The sequence below is a fragment of the Lagenorhynchus albirostris genome, chromosome 6 (assembly GCF_949774975.1).
Source record: "Lagenorhynchus albirostris chromosome 6, mLagAlb1.1, whole genome shotgun sequence".
Taxonomy (NCBI): domain Eukaryota; kingdom Metazoa; phylum Chordata; class Mammalia; order Artiodactyla; family Delphinidae; genus Lagenorhynchus; species Lagenorhynchus albirostris.
This window is the reverse complement of record NC_083100.1, coordinates 30,571,412-30,593,455: the sequence shown is the minus strand read 5'-3', so window position 1 is coordinate 30,593,455 and position 22,044 is coordinate 30,571,412. Positions and strand designations below refer to the sequence as shown.

General features: G+C 37.4%; 1 protein-coding gene across 3 annotated transcripts in view; it reads left to right on the top strand.

Annotated features, from left to right (window-relative positions):
- The window catches only part of PARD3B (par-3 family cell polarity regulator beta), a 1,039,317-nt gene that overhangs the window by 787,609 nt on the left and 229,664 nt on the right, over nt 1-22,044 (top strand). For all 3 annotated transcript variants that reach the window (XM_060152240.1, XM_060152239.1, XM_060152238.1), the window contains one exon: nt 16,692-16,802. In XM_060152240.1, the coding sequence (XP_060008223.1) occupies nt 16,692-16,802 (111 nt within the window). The remainder of the gene's footprint in view (nt 1-16,691; nt 16,803-22,044) is intronic.

The following is a 22,044-nucleotide window of genomic DNA, read 5'->3' as shown; positions in this document are numbered from 1 at the left end:
CTCACTCTTTGTTGTATGCGCTTCTAGGGGTTTTGGCAAGTGCATAGAGTCCATATCCACAGTCATGATATACAACAGGTCCATCTCCCCTCTACTCCTGACAATCGCTGATCTGCTTTCTAGCTTTATAGTTTCGCCTTTTCCAGTATGTCATAAATAAAACCAGACAGTACTTTTGGACCTGGCTTCTTTCATTTAGCAGAATGCATTTGAGATTCGTCTGTGTTGTTGTGTGAGTAGTATTCCATCATGTGGATGTTGTACTTCCTTCTTAAGACAGAATTTGTGGTCTTTGTCCATATATCTAATGTTTACATTCATAAAATTGCCCAGTGGGTTGATGCTTCTTGGGACTCTGAAACTGTGACTTTGAAAGTATGTTTTTCATCTTTCCTTAGCACTGAGTTTACTTCACTTCATCTTGTCGACTATGGTCATTTCCTACAACCATCAATCATTTTAACATTCCAAGGAGGGCTAGAGCCAAGCCTTAATGATTTGGGGTAAGATTGACAAGGAGAGTATGGATAATTGAAATCTTCACATAATGTACAGGCCTTATAACAGCTACTTCTTCCCCCAATTACTGAAAGGTAGCAAAATTGACTCCTTTTAAGTTTTATATCCTTTCCCTTCCTTTGCTCATCCTCAGGTAGAAGCACTAATGAGTCCTCAGGTGACCATAAAAATGGAAAGACAGAGAAGAAGGGGATGCGCAGGCTATGGGTAATCTATATAGTGGATGAAAAGCCTCTGTGTCATTGAGAATTGATTGCACTCTAGTAAAATAGATCTGAGTAGGGATTATGTATCTTTGACTTATTTTGGATTTCCTTGTAGTGCTTAGTACTTGTTGATTCAGTGATAGACTTATGGTCAGTTCTAAAAGTCTACCTAAAAGAATATATTCCTACTAAGAAAATACCAGCCTCCACTGTTTCTTGCAGCTACCTATGTGCTCTTCACTACAAAGCATGGCGCCCATTTGTGGCACTGAGAAAATCTTAATTGCAATAAAACAGATATTTGTAACTTATACCCATGGATAGGCACACACGGATAGTCTTTTGGGAACCTGTGAACTTCTAGAAATTATACGTTCAAGTATACGCACATTTTCTGGGAGGGAGGACCCTGTTTTGAATCAGATTTTCAAAACTGCAAAACAAACAAAATTAAGAACATTAACTGGAAAGATCATCTCCATGGTTCCTCTAATATTGACATGGAAAACCTGAAAGCACTCACATCCTGTCTCTTTTAGTCTGGGAGATCTTCATTCAGTCTCGAGAAGCGTTCACTAGACTACAGATTCCTTGAGAGAAAGTACTGAATTTTTGTAATCTGAATCTCCAGCACCTAGGACAGAGCCTGATATATAATAGGTATTGATAAATACTTCCTGAATGGATTCAATATTTTAGGCTACTGATAGGACTTTTTAGTCCATTGATGATATAAGAGGTCTGACTAGCCTATGCTGTCTGTGACACATTTATTTTAATTAGTTTGCAGGAATCCGTACAACTTTGTCATATCAGTTAATCAGCTAGTAAATCACTAGCAGTAATAAATATATGCAGTATTTTTTTCTAATACTGTTTATATTTACATCACATGCCTTCCTTTCCTAAATCCCTGTGGCCTTCATCGGTGACAGATGAGAATATATTTTCCCCTTTCTATTTACCACTTGAGGGAGCAGAGGGTTTGAGTGATTTTGAAAAGATCACTCCACAGTATGAAATCTAGAAAAAAAGCGTTTTTTTTTTTTAACTTTGGATATAAGCTCTAAACTGCAAAACTGTGTTATTATGCAGAATTTACTCTTCTAGTTCTGTCGATTTATAAATTCCTATAGAGGGCCTTCTGAAGAAGCATTGATAATTCATGTGTTTGCTCTTCAAAAAAATACACTTGGGCTGAGTTTTGGAAGCCTGGGTGACCTACGTCGTCTACAAAGTGGTTGCCAAAAATTCCAGCCCATGATGTTCTCTCTTCTCAGCCAAATAATGGTACCAACCATTGAAAAGTATCACATCTTTGTTTTGGGTATGTCCGTTCTGATTCCCCTGGTTCAATATTAGTTGAAAGCTGAGCAGCGAGCCTCAATCAATGAAAAGCTCGGTAAATTATATTTATTTAAGGTTGCTACAGCCATTAAAACACATATATACATACATAGATATAAATATATAGGTACTTAGATATACCAACGTTTGCAGACTGGGATCCTACAGGCTGAATTTGGCTCCAAGATACCTTACGTTTGGGCCACAAGCTATTTTTTTTTAATAGTCAGTATTTAAAAAATCAAGATATTTTACTCACATAGACCAAATTTGCTAACTTTTTTTTGAAGCTGGTAGAAATCACTGGCTCATGTTTAAAACTTTCCCTATAATTCTCAAATGCTTACTTAACTTTAAGTTTCACCATAGGCTTTCCTATTTTCTAAAAATTTCTTGTAATATGCTAGGTTTACAATTCGGTAGTGTTACAAAATCTGGAACCATATTCTGTCTTTGACCTGTGAAAATGTTACTGTTAACCCACATATATTCAACAAAACTGGCATTGAGCTGTTTTTCTGGGAGAGGTGATGGATTTATGCTGCTCTGTCCACACATTCTTGGCGAGTGCCCTTTTGACCACTGGCACGTATTTGTAAGACCGTCTGCATTGGGGGTGGAGCCTGTGGTTATGGACCAGGTCCAAGTTAACTGGCCCACACAGGGGAGCCAACCCATGACCTTGACTCCATTACCACAGTGTTCTAACCAGTTGAACTAAATAACTGAGTAATTCTTTCTTAGCAATCTGATCAAATCAGCTGGCGTATATTAAGAGTCCGTCTGTGGACAAGGGTGAGGATGTCAATGAACAAGGGAGCTTAAGATAATGAGAAAGTTATCAAGTCCTCCCATTGGTTGGTATGTTATATTTGGCCAAGGAGTCACTAAATTGGACTTTGTCATTACAGCTAATTGCATTTCTGGGCAATTGGAACTCACAAAAAACCTAAGCTTTTATTGAGTTAGGTTCCTTTTTAGAATTCAGAATTTTGGGTGAATAATTCATAACATATGTATAAACAATTAGGGAACATAGCAAGATGGAAAAAACTTTGTACCAAATTGAGGGGGTCAAGTCCCTGTTTGGTTCTAACTACCAGTGTGGCCTTAGGCACGTTACTTGACTTTCTGAGCTCTGAGCAGGATTAGATAAATATGATATCAAAGATCCTTCTACCCCCAAGAGACTTTATATAACTCTACAATTTCTGAACCAGTAAGAACACTTTGCATGCAAATCTTTTATAACTACAAATGTAAATGGAGTATTTTGTCACAGATAAATAATATTTCAAAAGCACTTATTGAACAAACTTATTTTTAAAATGTATTGGTGTTTGCATAAAATCAATATATAATGCAGATCTTTCACAAGGAAATCCAATGTAAATTCAGTAAACAAAAAAATACGTAAGCCATGGTTTTATATATTACACAATAGGTTCTAATGGCATTTTACATTTTAAAGCACCTATGGATCACCTTGAAAAATTTGCCGTCTTAGCAAATAATTATTTTAAATGCAAGGTATTAATGATTCATTAATCTCCTGATTTGGGGTCCCTTAATGTGACCCTTTTAGAACTACCTTTCCTTCCCCTAACTTGGTAAATTTAGATTAAACATGTTAAGCTCAAGCTTTCCTAACCAAACCGTACCTATTTCTAGCTCTTCTTTCTTTTCTTTCTTACGAATTCACTCAACTATTACGTTTATAGAACTGAAATTATGGTTAGATTTATTGTTCTTTTATCCAAACTGATTCTTCCATCACTGGATTGACTGCATTAGTGAGTCTATAGAACTCAGTAGGATGGGTCCTAGAGAGTGTCAGGGCTGGTGTAAAATGAATGACAACAGCTTAGTCACACCTGAAATAATATATTGGCTTGGGTTTCCAAATAACCTTCCAAAATGAAAAACACAAATACTGTGGGTTTCTGCAGAATCAAATATAACTGTAATGTTTGTAAAAAAGATTAGTTATTGGAAGTCACTTCAATATTACATGGTGAAATTTAGAAATTCTAAACCTGGGGAGGCCAGAGGCATTAAATCCAAAGCCAAATACAGGTTGCAGATGCGCTGGGTGATGATTGCCAGCTCAGCCATCTTCTGAGTTTTGCTGCTGGGGTGCTCTGCGTCGTCCATCCAAAGCCACACAAACACAGGCTGCCGGTGCATTGTAGCAGATTACGCGGCACCTCTGTCATCTGAATAAATGCATAGCTGGGCAAAAGTAAAGTTTCCAATATCATTCCTTTTATGTGATGTGATCCAAAATTGATCTGATATTTTAAAATAGCCCCAAAGATAAGAAAACACCCTCAGGTCAATTCACTGGATTGAATAGCCTACATTTCTTAAAGAAATGTTCACCAAAAGTCCCATCTGGAAAGTTCTACTCACAGGCTCAGACCTTTGATTTATTTAATTATGTACTTTATAGGATGATGCCTTTAATTACGTGTACACAAAATTTCTAGCATTGATTTCTTTTATTCTGTGAGGACACTGGCAGCCATTTTGAACTATAGAATAGTATTAGGAATTTATGGGAATTATCTGTGGTATTGAAGAAAGGAAAAATTAGCCATTGGTACAGGAAAGGGAGGAACAAGAAAATATACTTACATAGTAGAATAGTAGTTTCACAGTCTAGTGGACAAGCAAATAAGAGCCTGATGCTTTGGACAGACTATAAATCAATTTCTGATTTCTTTGGTCAAATTGTAAATCATCACTGTGCTAAGCTACTATGAATTTCCAGGTGAAAGGCTACTTTGTGATTGTGTGTTACTAGTAATAGCTCTTTCTGAATTACAAGTGATTAGAAAACCTTGTCAGAAATTACATTGTTCTTGCTGTGTAACCCTGGATATATTTTCTTTAGTGATGTTGTATTGCTGGAGAATGAAATTATATTCATTCTTATAAAACTGTATTAAAATCCCATGGGAAGCCTATTCCTCCGGTCTTTTGTCCAGGCCCCTCTGAACAAAGGGAAACATTGTTGATTGCTCCATGGCTCTGGAGTGACTATCACTTTGCCTGATTTCTTTTGGTATAAGATGTTCTCGACCTAGAGGATGCCTATAATATTCCCTGTGCACTTCAATGAATAAATTGCAACTCTATTTAAAATAATAAATTACTCCTCATTTTGTAGTTGGCAACCCTATCTTATGTATGGGTTCCAAGTTTTAAAAATCGAGAAAGCTAAGGAAAGGGAGTTTTTAGACTTTTTAAAAATAAGTACAGACCCTTGCGGGCAACACAGGTTTGAGACATTTCATGAGACTTGTGACTTTCGGCCTTAGGAGAGTCAAAGTGCAACGCAGAATTTCACTTGAGACATTCAGGATAGATTTTGTTTTCTTTTTTTTCCTCCCAGCCTATTCATAGTTGAGAATCAATTCAGTTTTATGGTCTACTCTTAAGGGACTTAGTGAATAAAAAGAGATATTAGTTCACTTTAAGTCTAACATAAAAATATTGAAATCTGATCCCTTGTCTTACCAACTAAGTTAGGGCTCAGATTTTTTAAATTACCTCTTTTTCCAAAAGAATGCTTCTATGAGAGAAAGGTACAGACAGAGGTATTATTGTTTGAAATTGTGTTAAGGACAGAGTGAACTAATGACAAAGATGAGTTGTGTCAAGAGAAGCCAGCAACTACCTCACATTTATCTTTATTTGAAACCTAAGATTAAAGAGGTCACAGTTTCTGAAACTCTGGAATTAAAAGCCTAAGTACAAGATAGACATGTGTTTTCTAGATGACACCTTTCAGATTAACCTTTTTTTTTTTTTTACATCTTTATTGGAGTATAATTGCTTTACAATGGTGTGTTAGTTTCTGCTTTATAACAAAGTGAATCAGTTATACATATGTTCCCATATCTCTTCCCTCTTGTGTCTCCCTCCCTCCTACCCTCCCGATCCCACCCCTCTAGGTGGTCACAAAGCACCGAGCTCAGATTAACCATCTTTAATGACAGCTTTGGGTTTAAATTTTATTCTAGAAGTTAGCCTGGTGTTTTTAAACAGAGTGTTTGCACAACACAAAAGAACTGGTCATCATGAGATTGAAACCCAAGGTGACTCAGTGCCCCCATGGCATGTGATAGCCCTGTATTCATTACCTTTACCAGCTGAGTATCTGTCTGTCACCATTTTGGTCTTGCTGTGCCTGTAGACATCCAGGGCAGTGACTAGATTGTAGGCATCACATGTAAATTAAGCTATTTGGTTGATTTATGCATTCATAGGGAGAGTATCTTCCACTTTAGAGCTTTATGGGGGGATAACATGCTGAGTTATGAGGGACCATTGTGTCCTTCTTCTAGAATAGAGGCTATGAAAAATGGAAACAATTGATGTAATTCCTGAAATCCTGACCTTTAATTCAGGTCAACAGTGGTTGTTGAATTTTTATGATGCATCAGGCAAGAAGAGTGAGACCATATTTGATGAATTGACTTGTATCCGTAGCATCCACTAGAGGATCTGGCCCAAAGTAGGTGCTGAGCAAGCCTTTGCTGAATGAATGCATGACTGCATGTATGCATAAACAAGAGCAACACATAAAGACTCAGCCCTAGCCCTTGAGGAGCTCACATTTAAGCAATGGTAAAAATAGCGCCCTACCCCAAATATAGCTGCTAGCATCAGCACAAACCCTCCACGTCTCAGGATCCGCTCCCTGAATCCACTTTCTATCCCATCTTGGGTAAAGATAAACATGCCCACCCAGATTAGTTTTGTTTAGTGAAAATGTTATGCACATTAAAAAAAACACATTAAATATTCATTTTAGTGAATTGAGACAGCCTAGAAATTAACCCCCAACAATTCTCCTTATCAAAATTGCGTTTTCTTCTACAGAAGGGAGGAAAAAAGTCCAAAGTTAAGAGCACTTCTACCTTTTAAGAACAGTTTCAAACTTAGTATCACTTATTAAGAATCAATATAATAACTCTTTTCTATTGTTTAAGGCTCTCTTACCAGCTCTACTGTGCATTAATTATTTTGCTTCTTTTGTATTTGTACAATAAATGCTTGACAAAAAAAACACCTAATTTAAGATTTTTATGGCACAATGAAAAAGTTTCCCACCCCCAGGAAAAAAAAAATTCTGTGATGTTCTCACTGTCTTCTTTTAGGGAATATTTTATATATTAAAAAGAAGAAGAAGAAGAATGTGAAAAGAAAAAAAAAAGCCCTAGTTATACTTTATGTGACACGCAGAAGGTTTAGAATATAGAGAACATGAAAAAACATTACATGAGCTATAGAGAGATAAAGCTGTGTGTTCTTCATTTTAAATTCCAGATAAATATGATTTCAGCTTTGATCCTACATGGACTAATTCTTTTGTCACTCCACTAATTAATTCAGTATGCTAGAGAAAAGATGCTAATTTGAGCATCAAAGAAGTGATCTTTTTTTTTTTGTTTAATCAGAGTTAAAAAGATAAGTTTCACTCCCATTAGACTAGGTCTGGAGCTCAATCATTTTATTCTTGTTTAGTGTAGATGAATTCCAGAGAAATCGTGCCCTGTTTCTCTTAACTTTTGAAGATGGAGCAGTAACATCCTGGATTCCCTTTAAAACGGTCCTTTGCATCATCACTGTGCCAAACAAACAAATTTAAAAAACCAACCAAACAAACAAACCAAAAACAAAAGCCAAACCAAACAAACACAAAGGGCACAGTCATTTCTTAATACTCTTGTCCTTTGGTTCTTCTTTTCACATAATGAGTTAGGCACCATCATCTATTCTTTCTGATAATGGACTTTATACGAAGTACACGTATGTTAATTTGTGCCATTGGAATAAGTTGTATTTGACATTTTATTAAAGACTCTAAATGAGACCTGTTTCCACAGAGCTTTTAGTTAGCCCTCCCTGGATTTCTTTTCATTGACATGAGTCAGTGTTTCCCTTCCCAGGCAGCTTGCTGAAATGCTCCCACCTGCCAGTGAATGGATGGCAGAGATGTTTCCCGTGGGGGAAGATTTCCTTCTGCAGGATGAGACTGTGGTCAGTCTGGAGTAAGCCGTGACAGGTTGACCTCGGGAAGGCCACGGAGGCTGGGGAACTGCCTGCAGTTGGTAGAAAAAAAATTTGGGCACAAAGTATGACTTGGTCTCAGAACACTCTTTCCTTTACTAGTTTTTGGGTTTCTGGGGCAAAGGAGATAGAGAAAAGGAAGGAAGGAGGATAAAGGGGATGCTCTGGGCACCCAGATGAGAAGAATTTATCTGGCTGCTGGCCGAAGTCTGAATTCCCCATGTGGTCTCTTCGGATCAGTATTAGGGTTTTATGCAGGTCATCGGTTGCACTCAAGCAGCCTTCAGAGACACTTAAAGATCCACTTAAAAGTAATAAAAATAAAAAGGAAGAAGCCACATATTCTGCTGCTTTGAAATAAGTAAACATTTAATGAAAAGAAAAACCTTTCTAACTATTAAGAAAACATAAAAATGCAAAAAGATCTATTTCTTTAATGCTCCCATTAAATATATTTCCCAGAAATCAGAAGCATTTAAGTCTGAATCACCATGGCTCTTGCCTACAATGTCTTAAAGCCAGTGAGCGCGTAGCGCGTATGAAAGCAATTATTCAAAGTTCACTGTGCTCCTGAAGAGTATTTCGTCTTCTGGAAAGCAGAGGGATGGAATAACTTAAAACCCAGTGTAGTAGTGACAGTTAATAAGCTTTTTATAGTCCCTGTGTGGATCTGAAAATCATACCTTATTAGTATCTTTATCTTTCTCACTCACTCATTCACGCTTGTTTTCATTTAACTTTAATTTCTGGCCTCTTTTTCATATTTTTTTCCTTTTTTTCTAACCAAGTGCTGCTTTAATCATCTCAGAGTCGAGTTTTCACTTACTACAAAAATGTTCAGCAAAAGTAACTGTCCAGCGGTTCTTAACTGGTTCTTACAAGTCCGTCTTCCAGAGGCCCTTTTTGCTCGTTTATTTTTAGGAAGATGGGTTATTGGTGATGTGCATTTTGCTTTACTTTCTGGACCTTCTAGAATTATTTTTAATGTATTTGGTGTTTTCAAATCCATTGTGTTTCCTAGCTCCTCCGTCTGGGAAAGCAAATTAGTTCAAGGATTCCCAGCAGCTGAACTGAGCCAGAGAGCTGCGTAAGACTCTACCCAGCAGATGTTTTATCCACTTAGGCAGAAATCCTAGAATACTACAGGACCTCCCTGCTTTTCAATCCTAAAAACAAACATCAACACATCTGAGATCTGAAGATTCCTTGCTTTGGAGTGAAGGGGAGTCATGATCACCAATTTAGGAATCACATCCTGGGAATGAGGAAAGTAGCTATTTAAGGGGAGGGGATGGGAAGGTTGACCTCAAAGGAAGTAGTAGATAAAGATATCAGTGGGGTTACACATGTTTGTTGTTTTCATATAGCTTGTCTTCATCTTGGAAACATATAAACACACCCAAAATAAGTGTCTAAGCAGTATGCCAGAAATTAAAATTTTACTTGGAAATCTTATTTTTTAGGGTTTCAACTCCTTGATCCAGTTAGAGTTAACAAGAAAGATTTTTAAAACTGAGTTTTCCTTCAGTTACTGAAACATGAAACCACTCAGTTTCTGCTTGCGAACACCTCCTATGAAGCAAGTCCCTACCTCCTTTTGCGAGCCATGAGGTGGACCTACAGAGTTTAAAATACGACCCTCTGTTGGGGAAAGCATACTGAGTTTTAGAGCATTCCACCTCCCTCCTGAAAAGTCACAGGCATTAACCATGGCAATAATGCATACTGTGGAAGGCTAAAAATAAAATAAGAATATTTTTTCTTTCTTCATCAAGATTGATTTACAACAAACACAAATCTGTACATTCTTCTATCAATATTAACGTAAAAGTAGGCAACGCCCTTAGGTACCAAAAAAAGGGAGGGGGGAGGGGAAGAAACGCTCTAATTGGTCAATTTTCACTGGATTTTTATCAGATTCATTAACTCTTAGGTATGATGGGAACCATCTGAGGTAAACAAGTAAAGACATTTGTGACATACATTTGAGAAGCAGTAGCTGAAGTGCACAAAACCATATGAGATTGCGATATACTGAAGTTAATTTCGTCAGCATGTGCATATGCTAATTCAGAACCCAATTTGGAATATATCAGACAACAGAAACCTTTTATGGGTGAATTTCAAAATAAACTATGGAAACATAGTCAAAGGTCTCTGCCCCCATATTTTGCTTGAGCTCTTTCAGACTGTATAATTTATACAATGATAAGACAATATCATCTGTAGTTTAAAAGTGAACTAGTTACAGGGAGAATAAACCATTATCCAAGTCCAGAAAATATTATGACTGTGAGGTTTGTGCATTTTCACATCTGACTTCATTCCATAGATTTCTGTGTTTAATATTATTAAGTGGGTCTTGTCGCCTTTTCCAAATGCATCAATGACACCCAAAGATATTTCCTAATTGTAAAAGGAGAAATACATTATGTTTCAAACTTTCAGCTCTCCTTGGATTCGTAGCTCACCACTAATTTGGAATAAGAGTGTCTGAACTTTTCCTTGCCTGACTTTTTTCGTCCTCCTAAGCCATTGCTCAGGATTGCTTTCATACAGTCTGTGCTAAGAGGAAGAGTAATTGCTAATAATTACATAAACTGCCCAGTGGGATCAAGGAGGAAAACTGTAGACAGATACTACTTAGAAGAATTAAGGAGTGAATTAAATGAGAGACTAGATGTGGAAAAAGCTAGAGATAGAGCTACATATTTTCAATTTGAATTGTTTGTCAGGGTGCCTGGGAATCTGGGAAGGATTTGAAAGTCATCATTACCTAGAAAGTTCAAGGAAAGAAATAGAAACAAAATATTTGCTGAGAAGTTAGGGAATAAATACTAAGAATTATATTAATATCTTTCTTGTATAGAAAACAATAGGATGCTAGAGCCCTGTTTAATTAATTGGATTGAAGAGTTAGAGATCTTCCTAGCAATTGATGTTATTAATGGTTAAATTCCATGTGCCTAACCCATATGGTATGTAGTGGCTGCTCAGTAAATGACGGAATGAATGAATCAATGTACCATGATTAAATTCTACTTCCCCAGATAGCTGTTTAGGGCTTCCCTACATAGGCAAAATAGGAACACGGGTGAGGCCTGTTTCTGGTATTTTTCTGTAACCCTTTCTGAGGTTCTTTTCCACCTTGGATATTCTATTTACTTTGATTTCTTCATTTATAATGAGATTACCAAGAAATCTCATTTTATGGATAGGAATCATTTCTCTTATACATGAGGCATCATATTAACTGATAAATTAATTACCCAGGAACTCCTCCACTTCCCCTTTATCAGTTCTATAAAAAAATTAGTTTCCTCTCCTAGCTGTTTTATCCTTGTTCTCCCTTTTCCATCTGGATTTCCCGAAGGCACACTAAAATAACCGTGCATAGAAGTGAACTTTTGATGCGTCTCCATTGACCTATCACATCCAAATCACTGTCTTCTCTTCTCAGCAGCCACGGATCACCCAAGCCGCCATCACCTTTCACCCACACTCCTGTAGCCCTCCCCAGCCAGTTTCCTGCTTTTATGTGCTACATTTTTACTTCAGCAACCAGGATGGTCCTATGAAGTATACATCACATTGTATCACTTCTGCTTAAAATGACTTGGTTTCTCCACTACCAAGTCTTTAAATCTACCAGTTCCCTTACTAGCTTCTCTGTTCCTTGAATCACTAAGAAATGACCTATTGTTATTCTTAGATTAAACTCTAAGTATCTCTCAGACCTATACTCCATGGACCTTACCCTTCTTTCCATCTGAATCCTGTGCAAGGATCCCCTCTGCTCTCCTCGCTTCAGATACTGGCCTTCCTTCCCTGCTTGGGATTCACCAGTCACCAGGCACTTCATGCCCTCTGCATGTCCTCTTTCCTTCACCCACAAGGCTTATCTTCCATCTTTGCTTGTCTGGAATCTCTCACCCTTATCCTCTCAGTTTAAATGTCATTTTCTTCATTAAAGACTCCCAACCAATCAATGTCCTGTTATCGTCTCTCCTGACTCCCTACATAGCACTTTTCACAACTTACAATTACATAGTCACACTTGATTGGTGACTGTCTCTGTTAGAATGTAACTTTTATGAAGGTAGGGTCTGGTTTTGTATCCCAATACAATAGCAACCTACATCCAGTGCTTATGGCAATGTCTGACACAGAATAGTTGCCTAATAAATATTCTTTAAAACAAATGCATGAATGAAAGAAGAAAGCGAGCAAGCAAGCTAGTCTTCCATGAAGCTGTTTCATATAACGTCTCTGTAAAAAGGAACAGGGAGGAGATAAGGGGATATATGTACACGTATAGCTGATTCACTTTGTTATACAGCAGCAACTAACACACCATAAAACAATTATAGTCCTATAAAGATGTTAAAAAATAAATAAAAATAAAGTGTTTTGGTAAAAAAAAAAAAGGAACAGGAACAGGTGTTTTAAGCAAACTTATAATTCATGAAAATCTAAATTTACATAAAGAGTATGTTGAAAGGTGATTTTTCCACTTTACAGAAAGATCCATCATAAGATTCTTTAAACAGGCTTTCCAGGTACATGGAAAGTACGACTTCATTGATTAAAACCATATGTTTGCACAGAATTCTTCAGGAAAATATCTTTTATATAAAGCAAGGTTGACCTATAAGCAATTTCCTTAAGGCATCTAGCCCAGAATGGCCAACTCTCAAATTTCCTAGGTAATAGGTAATGGGAGGCCTGGAATGCAGTGGATATTCGAAACCCTAGAATGCAAAGCAGTAATTTCAGCCATTTAAGTCTGCATGACTTTTCTCACAAAAATAGCTAATGGGGAGAGGAGTCAATGTATTTGAATCTCCCCAGCTCCTCTCTGTGTATGTCAGTGAAGGTGAGAATGGCTGTGAAATGACCCCCAGAGAGGCTGCCATGAAAGGAGAACACAGGCTTGCAAAATTCACTAGATTGATGCTTTTCTCCCAACTCCCCCCACCAGCACTACCACCACTGATAATTAAGTTGTCTCATTGCAAAACTGGAAAAAGAATTCAGTGTTTTAATAAATAAAAGGCAGTTAACTTCTCTGAGTTTCAATTTCCTCATCTCAACAATGTGGGAGCCCTTTTGAAGATTATTGTCTTATAATTCTATTCTTGAACCTACCCAAACTTTACAAAATAAGGTAATTGGTGGCTGCTCTCTGTCTAATGAAATAAATTTCACAGCTATTTCTGCCCTTCTTACTGGAAACTTTAATAAATGATCATTAACTTTAAATCAAAACATAATATTTATAGAATTGGTTGAATGGACTATTATTGATGGTTCCTGCTTAGAAGAAAATGCTTGGCAGAATTTACTTACAACTAACCTTTTCTTTATCAGACATATCCCACTCTAATGGAAGAATAGTAAGCTGTTCTCAAACTGCAGTACAAGTGAAATATTTTAGCTGCAGGAAGGAAGAAACAATACGTTGGTTGTGGTCATAAAGATCAAGGTCGACTAGGGTATAGGTTAGTTTTACCCTTCAAAAATCAGACTGCTTTCATTCAGAAAATCTAAAACCTCCAAATTTACAAGAAAATATTTGAGACATGGGGAAAAAACAAGCCTAAAATCTGTAGAGATCATGGCAACAATTTTGCCTTCATCTGCTTCCTGAGGCATTATTTTACCCTCACTCCCCACAATTCTGATTTTTCTTTGTTTCAGTATTATTATATTTAGTGACATTTTGAGGGAAAATTATTTTTCTAAGTGGTGTACTAAAGTATTCTCACATAAAGGAATTTATAGTAATAATGTTGATCCCTAAGACTCTTCTGCGTGGGTCTGAAAAGTTAAAGAATGTATTCATGGAAACACATTATTTAGATATCTCCTGCTTTGTAGGTTGAAGCGAGATCTTGAATATATTAACAAATCTGAATTATTTGAAAGTTAGTGTTCTCATATTTTGTCTGCATTTTTCTCTCTTTCCTATTTACTTCTATGAATGGGATCAGTTCATTTCTTCAGTGAGAAAAAGGAATAGATTCAGAAAAGGAGGCAGGAAAAAGGAAGAAAACAAACAAAAGGCTGGGGATGATGGAGTTAAAGCTGATGGTTGATCAACTGAGATCGCCAAACTAGACTGGATACAGCAAAAGGACTGAAGTAGGTGCAGAGGCAGGTGGAGAGATGGCAATGGGGAGAGAGGAAGTTCATGGAAGAAACTTTGCTAATTGAAATTATAATGGAAAAATATGCAGAAGAGTCAAGGCTGGGAGAGGCTTCTGAGGAAAGCAGGATGCACTCTGTACTAGGCTAACACCAAGACTATGGATGTTAGCAGTGCCATCTTCCACGTGTGATACTCAGAGCTGCCACTTGGCCAATAATCTCCACTTTGGGTTGAAATGCAATCCAGAAAGAGACAAATATGTACCCATTTTTATGAAATTCTGATGAAGACGGGAATTTCTTACAAGTTTATAATTCAGGTCCTCGTGTGAGGAAATTCTGAGTCACTGTGTGTTGGGAGGCTAGGGGAGAGGGATGGGAGCAGGGGAAGGGGGCAGTCAACAGCACATGTGTAATTTGAAAAATGTCCTCAGGTTGGATAGATGGAAGGATGGATGGATACATAGATACATACAAAGAATCATAGATAGAATGAGTAAGCTAAAGGGATAAACACACACGCACACTTAGTTAAATTTGTAGCTATCTAATAAGAAACAAGGGACACATGGGATTTCCTTAGATTTAAGAAGAGTCTTTACCTTAACTGAAGACTATGCATGATTGAGTGACTTTTATCCCTAGTTATCAGCAGAGCATCAGTCATTTTATTTTTTCATGTATGTTAATACCAAGACTATGGGAGATTGCTTCCAAAGAAAATATCTATTGGTAAAAATGCCTATCATTTAAGAACATGTTCTACCAATAATTAATTGCTGCTTTTTTTTTTTCATTTCAAGTGTGCAGTTTCATTTTCCCAAAAGTGCTAAGGAAACACAATGTTCTTTTAAAGTATCATAATTGCAGGGAACCCTAGTGTACTATTGTTTGGAATGCAAATTGGTACAGCCACTATGGAAAACAATGTGGAGGTTCCTCAAAAAATTAAAACTAGAACTATCATATAATCCAGCAATCCCACTTTTAGGTGTATATCCCAAGGAGTTGAAATTAGGATCTCGCAGAAATATCTGTACTTCTAAGTTCATTGCAACATTATTCATGATAGCCAAGATATGGAAACAATCTAAGTGTCCATCAAGATGAATGGATAAAGAAGATGTGGTATATGTATACAGTGGAATATTATTCAGCCATGACAAAGAAGGAAATTGTGCCATTTGTGACAACTGGCTGAACCTTGACGGCATTATGCTAAGTGAAATAAGTCAGACAGAGAAAGACAAATAACTGTACGACGTCACTTATATGTGGAATCTAAAAAAGACAAACTCAGAGAAATAAGTAAAGTGGTGGTTATCAGGGGTTGGGAGGTAGGGAAATGGGAAATGTTGGTCAAAGGGTACAGATTTCCAGGTATAATATTAATAAGTTTGGGAATCTAATGTACAGCATGATGGTTATAGCTAATAACACTGTATCATGCACTTGAATGTTGCTTAGAGTTGATCTTAAATGTTCTCACCACAAAAAAGAAATGGTAACTTCATGGCAGGATGGAGGTGGTAGCTAATACTATGGTGGTGATTCTTTTCTAATTTATAAATGTATCAAATCAATACATTCTACACCTTAAATTTACAGTGTTCATGTGCCAATTATATCTCATTAAAGCTGGAGGAAAAAAATAAAATCACCACTGTGCCCAGTTAACCACACTTATGCCAAGCACCAGGGAGGGCTTTTAGCACACTGACCTTGGGCTGATTTGGGACGCCTGCAGCTACATGGGAGAGTGCGTATGGCCTGAAGGAAAATGTGCAATGTACGAGGTGACCCATGTTCTAATCCCAGTCCTGCCCTGAACTTGTTGGGTGGTCTTGGTCAAGGCCCAGGGGCTCTCAGAGCTTTTGATTCTTCATTTTAAGATGAGAATGTTGAACTAGGTGTTCGGTAAAGTCCCTTGCAGCACTCTCACTATGTAATCCCATGAGTTTAATCTTCAATGTCAATGCCACCTGGAGCTCTGGAGGCCTATTTAGGAGGTCGGTCAGTGTTTAGCTATATGGGAACAACAACCTTTCAGTTCTTTAATCTCTACTGAATTAATGGTTTGAAATTTTTAGTCTTTAATCACATGATTTTGTGCAGACTGCACAGTCAATAGAAGGAAGGAAAGAAGGAAGAGAGGAAAAGGAGGGGACTTCAGTAACTGTATTATTTTTCTGATCTCAGCATCTTATTTTAATTCCATTTTATGTGAAATGATCTTGTATTGCTTAGAATAAAGAATTCCATTTTATGTGAAATGATCTTGTATTGCTTAGAGTAAAGAATTTAATGAATTCATCTCATAAATATCTTCAACTAACCACGAAAAGAGCGTAATTATCATTAACAATCATCTTCTCCATGTTTCACTAGATTTGGAAAGAAGAAAGATGATAAGGGTGGAAAGGCTGAGCAGAAAGGTCCTCTGAAGCATGGTGGCCTGAGAGAAGAGGAGCTGGAAAAAATGAAAGAAGAACGTGAGAGGTGAGTAGAAATGCTGGGCCTCTTATTTTATTTTCATGCGTGGTCTGTGTTAACTTGGTTATGTCATCAGTCAACTGGAGAAATCTTATTTTAAGAAGCATAAAGGTTGACTGATACAAAAGGAGAGATACCTGATATAAATGGAATCTGCTTTTTAGGGAATTTTTATTATATTTTGAGAAGAAATTAACTTCATGTTTTTATTATATTGGTACTTATAATTCCATGATGTGCTACCCCCAGTTTTGACTATATCAATGCATATGTTCCCCATGGTTTAAATAAGGAGTTTTTTGTTTTCCGGGGTTTTTTTTAATAAAAAGGTCATCTGGATATTGATGTTTAGAGCTATCAAATTTCCATAGTCTGTTCCTAATTTTTGTCAAGCTGTTGTATACCTTCTTAATTTTATTCTGCTAAGCCCATTTGGGTACTGTAATTTGAGAAGTACATGCCCTTCATTTTTAAAAAGCCAGTGCCTTTTATTAGGCCATCAGCAAGTTGCAAAGTGTGTTGCCCATCTGTTAAAGGGCTGGTTTCATTTACTGAAATAATGACAGTTTGCAAGGGCTGAATTCTTCTATTTGAGGAGCTTAATGTTCCATTAGGACAAGAGGTCCTTCACATATCTTTGATGTTAACTCTGGCATTTATCCCAAGTAGATGTATAAATGTCTGATTTTGAAACATGTAAGTGAATATTCATATTTCTCCTGACAATTCTTTGCCTTCACAACCAAATGAAGCCTGGAGAAAGACTGAGATTATTACATAATTTTAAGTATTTGATGCTGACTTGGTCATGTATGAAGTCAGATTTGTGCAAATTTTGCCTTATTAGTAATAATAGTTCTTGTCGTTTTTAAAAAGTCAGTTCTTGAACTTATTTTAATATTCTAGCATGTGTATTAGGAAAACCATACCTCTTATTCATTGCATTTTCTGCCACAGAGCAGGCTAAGCGTATCTAACTGTTAAGCTTTGACCCCTATCTTGTGGTCTATTCCCATTGAGAAGGCTGACTTTATCAATAGCAAGAAAAAAACCCTATTTAGTCCTTTCTTGTTTTTGAGAGGTTGATAAGCTCAGTTCCAGGGTCAGTGGAGCAGAAAAAAAGAAATCAAGTGCTTTCCATTGTCGTTGACTCTTCACCTGTCAGAGTTGCCCCAAAGAGAAGAAAGATGAATTCTCCATCATAGCCCCAGATTCAGTAATCCTGTAATGTAGAATGTAATTCAGGCTAAGATTTAAATGCATCTATTGGCAAAGACATCTGTGCGGTGAGACCATGCCGTAGGTCTTTACTGCTCCCCTGACTTCACTTTCTGAGGTACCACATTCTTGCCTCATCTTCAGGAAACTGCGCTATTTGCTAGAATGCAGACATCACATTTTTTGCAGCTCAACACTTGCTTGAGGTCGGGGGGTTTCCTGCTAGTAGCTAGGGAACTCTGTGCCAGCTAGAAAATTGATAACTCAGAAAATAAGGTGGGTTGTCTTTAAGCAAGAGTTCATTTCCTTTCTGGTTTTGCCTTTAGGAAGCAGGTGCCCGAGGAGCTTTGTTCTTAAAAGCAGAACTGTAAACTCACCTCAGCTGGTTATATGGGCTTCAGGACCAATTTTCTTAAAATACGTTTGGTCAAAATATTGAAAGAACTATACTATTAGCCTCCACTTAGGCCACTTCCTGCACGTGAACACATAAAACACATCTGATATGGGTTTCCTAGAGACAACATTGTCTCAATCACGTACAAGGGGAAAGAGTGGGAGAAGTTGATGTTATGGTTGGGTGCTATAGAATTAATGGCCAAGGATATTTCAACAGCTCAGGGACTGAAGACCATAGAGGGTGGAGTGAAGGCTGAACATTTGACATTGCTCCCAACCCTGCAGTCCCATTTCTTGGCTCTCTATCATCCATTGGAAACAATTCACAACTCTTAAAGAACTCAGCAAATGTATCACTCTTCATGGCCTGGCCACAGGAAGAAAAAAAATAGAATAAAATAGGAAATAGTGTATACAAGTTCACGAAGTTGTCTTTTGTTCTAATACATTGAGAATTTGTTACCTAAAGATGATTCAAGCCATCCGGTTGCTTACTTGCTTCATCCTAGTTGTCACAGATATAATAGTTTTTCATTAACATATTCCTTTTTCAAAGAGTTTAAAGCACTTAAATATAATATATACTGTATATCACTGAAGCCAGCTTGCACCAATTTATGAAAGATGATTATTAAGCTTTCAAGAATTCTGTGAGCTGGTTGCTAAACCGTTGGTAGCTTGAGATTGGTCATGGTGGGAGTATTTACACCACAGAAACTGGCAGGTGATGGTAAATTGGGTTTGTTTTTTTCGAAGAGCCAGTTCACTGACACACCGCTGAGGGTCCGTACCAATTCTGTTTAGTGTATAACCAGGAAGAAGTTATCAAAAATAGAGGCAAAAAAAAAAATACTCATCCAAATCAAAACACATGACTTCTTATAGATAGCTATGTTTCTCAATATGGCCCATGGGCCACCTGCATCAGAATGAATGATTTGGGGAGCTTGTTAAAAAGTGAAAATTCCTGAGTGCCACACTGGACTTGCAGAATCAGAATCTTGGAAGTTAGAGTTCAGGAATCTGTGCTTAATAGTTACACCCAAAGTGACTCTTCAGCAGTCTGAGAATCACTGAGTTTGAGGGACAAGATTTAGCTGGAACATTAGATTAAACTCTTCTCATTCTATGAAAAATGATGTACAGATTTTTTTCCCAGGAGGATTGAATAACCCAGTATAAAAACATCGCCATCTTTCTTATATGCCCTCTCTGAAGCAGCCTACCTTACCTGCACACTGTTTACAAACAAAAGAGGAACGCTTGCCAATGCTCACTCACCTAAGGGAATATGGGTCTTTCCCCACCCCATCCCCTCATGTGCACAAAACTTACAAAGATGATAAGTTTATTAAGAAATTTTTGGAAACATAAAATGTGTAAAGAAGATTATTAAAATCATGCATAATTCTACCATAATTCCATAACCACTATTAATATTTTTATGATATTTTTACTATATTTTTTTTGTTTGAAAACTTGGTATTCATACTGCATATACTTACTGTTTTCACAGAATTCCCATTATATTGTGAGCATTTCCCCATGTCATTAATGTTTTGAAATTATGTCATTTTGGTGACTAATATTCTGTGAGATCAATATATCATAATTCATTTATCTTCTGTTGTCTTCAAACGTATAGTCTATTTCCATTTTTCACTGTTCCAAATAATACCTTGATGAGCATCCAAATACAAAAGTCCTTATAATTACCTCTTAAATCATATAATTTGAATGTCAATTCCTTGTAACTGTTTTACTCGAGGGTTAATCTAACTTCAACTCTAAATTTTAGGGTTATATCATTCCTCTCATTATTTTTCTTATGCTTTCCATATCTTGTTTTAATTTGCCTATGTATCTAACTCCAGATAGGGAATTGTTTTGGTGATATATATGAATATTTTATTCATAGCTATAGCTATGGAAAGGTCATAAAAGCCACAACTGGTGGATTGAGTTATTAGATTAGATTGGAGGAATGCAGAGTCTAGAACAGAGATTCTTAGTTCTTCGGGGGGTGGGGGGAGGCATGGAGGATGGAAATTTGCTCCCCAAGGAACATGTAGCTATATCTGGAGACATTTTTGTTTGTCAGAGCTTTGGAGGGGGTGTGGGGAGTGAGTTGCCACCACTGTGTACTGGGTAGAGGCCAGGGATATGGCTACACATCCTACAATGCATAAGACAGTCCCCGTCCTCAAACAATGGGTTATCCAACTCAAACTGTCAATGATGTGGAGACTGAAAATCCCTGTTCTAATCTATGGACTTCACAAAGAGTAGGGGTACTACCTCCTGGACATTAGAATTGTATTTTCTCATGATATCCTGTGGCCATTGCAGAGAGATATACACCAGATCTTGTAACCCTAGAAGGATTATTAGCTAATTGAGAAACTGTACGCAAAGATTGCTAATGAATATTCCATCAATGTAGGCTTGCGAGAAAAAAGTTTTCCTCAAAAATTTATTTTTAACGCTGGCCTGCTGAGCATTGGCATCAGTGATGGTGCCCATTGATCAGATTTTGAATTCCAAGAAGCTGCAGGGGTTGACAGTGTGTCTGATGACAGAATCATCTGGAACAATGGACTGAATCAAACATAAAGGAACTTAATAGGAATAAATGTAAAGTCTTGCTTTTAGGTCCCAGAAGGAACTGTACAAGCACAGGATGTGGAAGGTTTGACTTAATACCAAATATATGAAAAATTTGCCTGATGGTTTTAGTTGAGGGTAAGCTTAGCATGAGTCAACATGGGGATGTGCCTGCCAGAAACTTAATCCAGTCCTAGGCTACAGAAGTTCATGTACAAAAGTGAAGGAAGAAACAATAATTTCTATTTTATACTGCTCAGATCACACCTGAAATACCCTAAGCCTGTCTCACACACAGAAAATGGCAGCACTAAATCCATGTCTCCTGAAAAATATGGAAGGAGCTGGGAATGCATAGCCTGCAGAGTTAAGACTTAGTTGATGTCACATGATTAAAGAACATTACGCAGAAGAGGAATTAGACGGATTTTATAGCATCCATTCGCTTTCCATTCTCTCTCTCTACTTATTCATCCATTCATTTATTTTCTTGAAGATTCTAAAAAGGAATTATTTGAAGAGAGGTAGCCTTGGGCTTCCCTGGTGGCGCAGTGGTTGAGAGTCCGCCTGCCGATGCAGGGGACATGGGTTCGTGCCCCGGTCCGGGAAGATCCCACATGCCGCGGAGCGGCTGGGCCCGTGAGCCATGGCCGCTGAGCCTGCGCGTCCGGAGCCTGTGCTCCGCAGCAGGAGAGGCCACAACAGTGAGAGACCCGCGTACCGCCAAAAAAAAAAAAAAAAGAGAGAGGTAGCCTTCAGCTTGATTGAGGGGAAAGCATCCTGACAAAATAGAGTGTCTCGTGCAGTGGTGAGTGTATTGACACTGGAAATGTCTAATAAGAAGCTGATGATTACACTGAGAAAGGATGAGTGCAACAGGAAAGGATTGGACTAGCATCAGTTTCATAAACTTCAGTCACTGATATATTTATCTTCATTGGTTTATTTATATCTATATATCTTCAATTAAATAAAAAGTTATATAATGCAAAACCATGTAAATTAATATAATTAAATTCATCGAGCC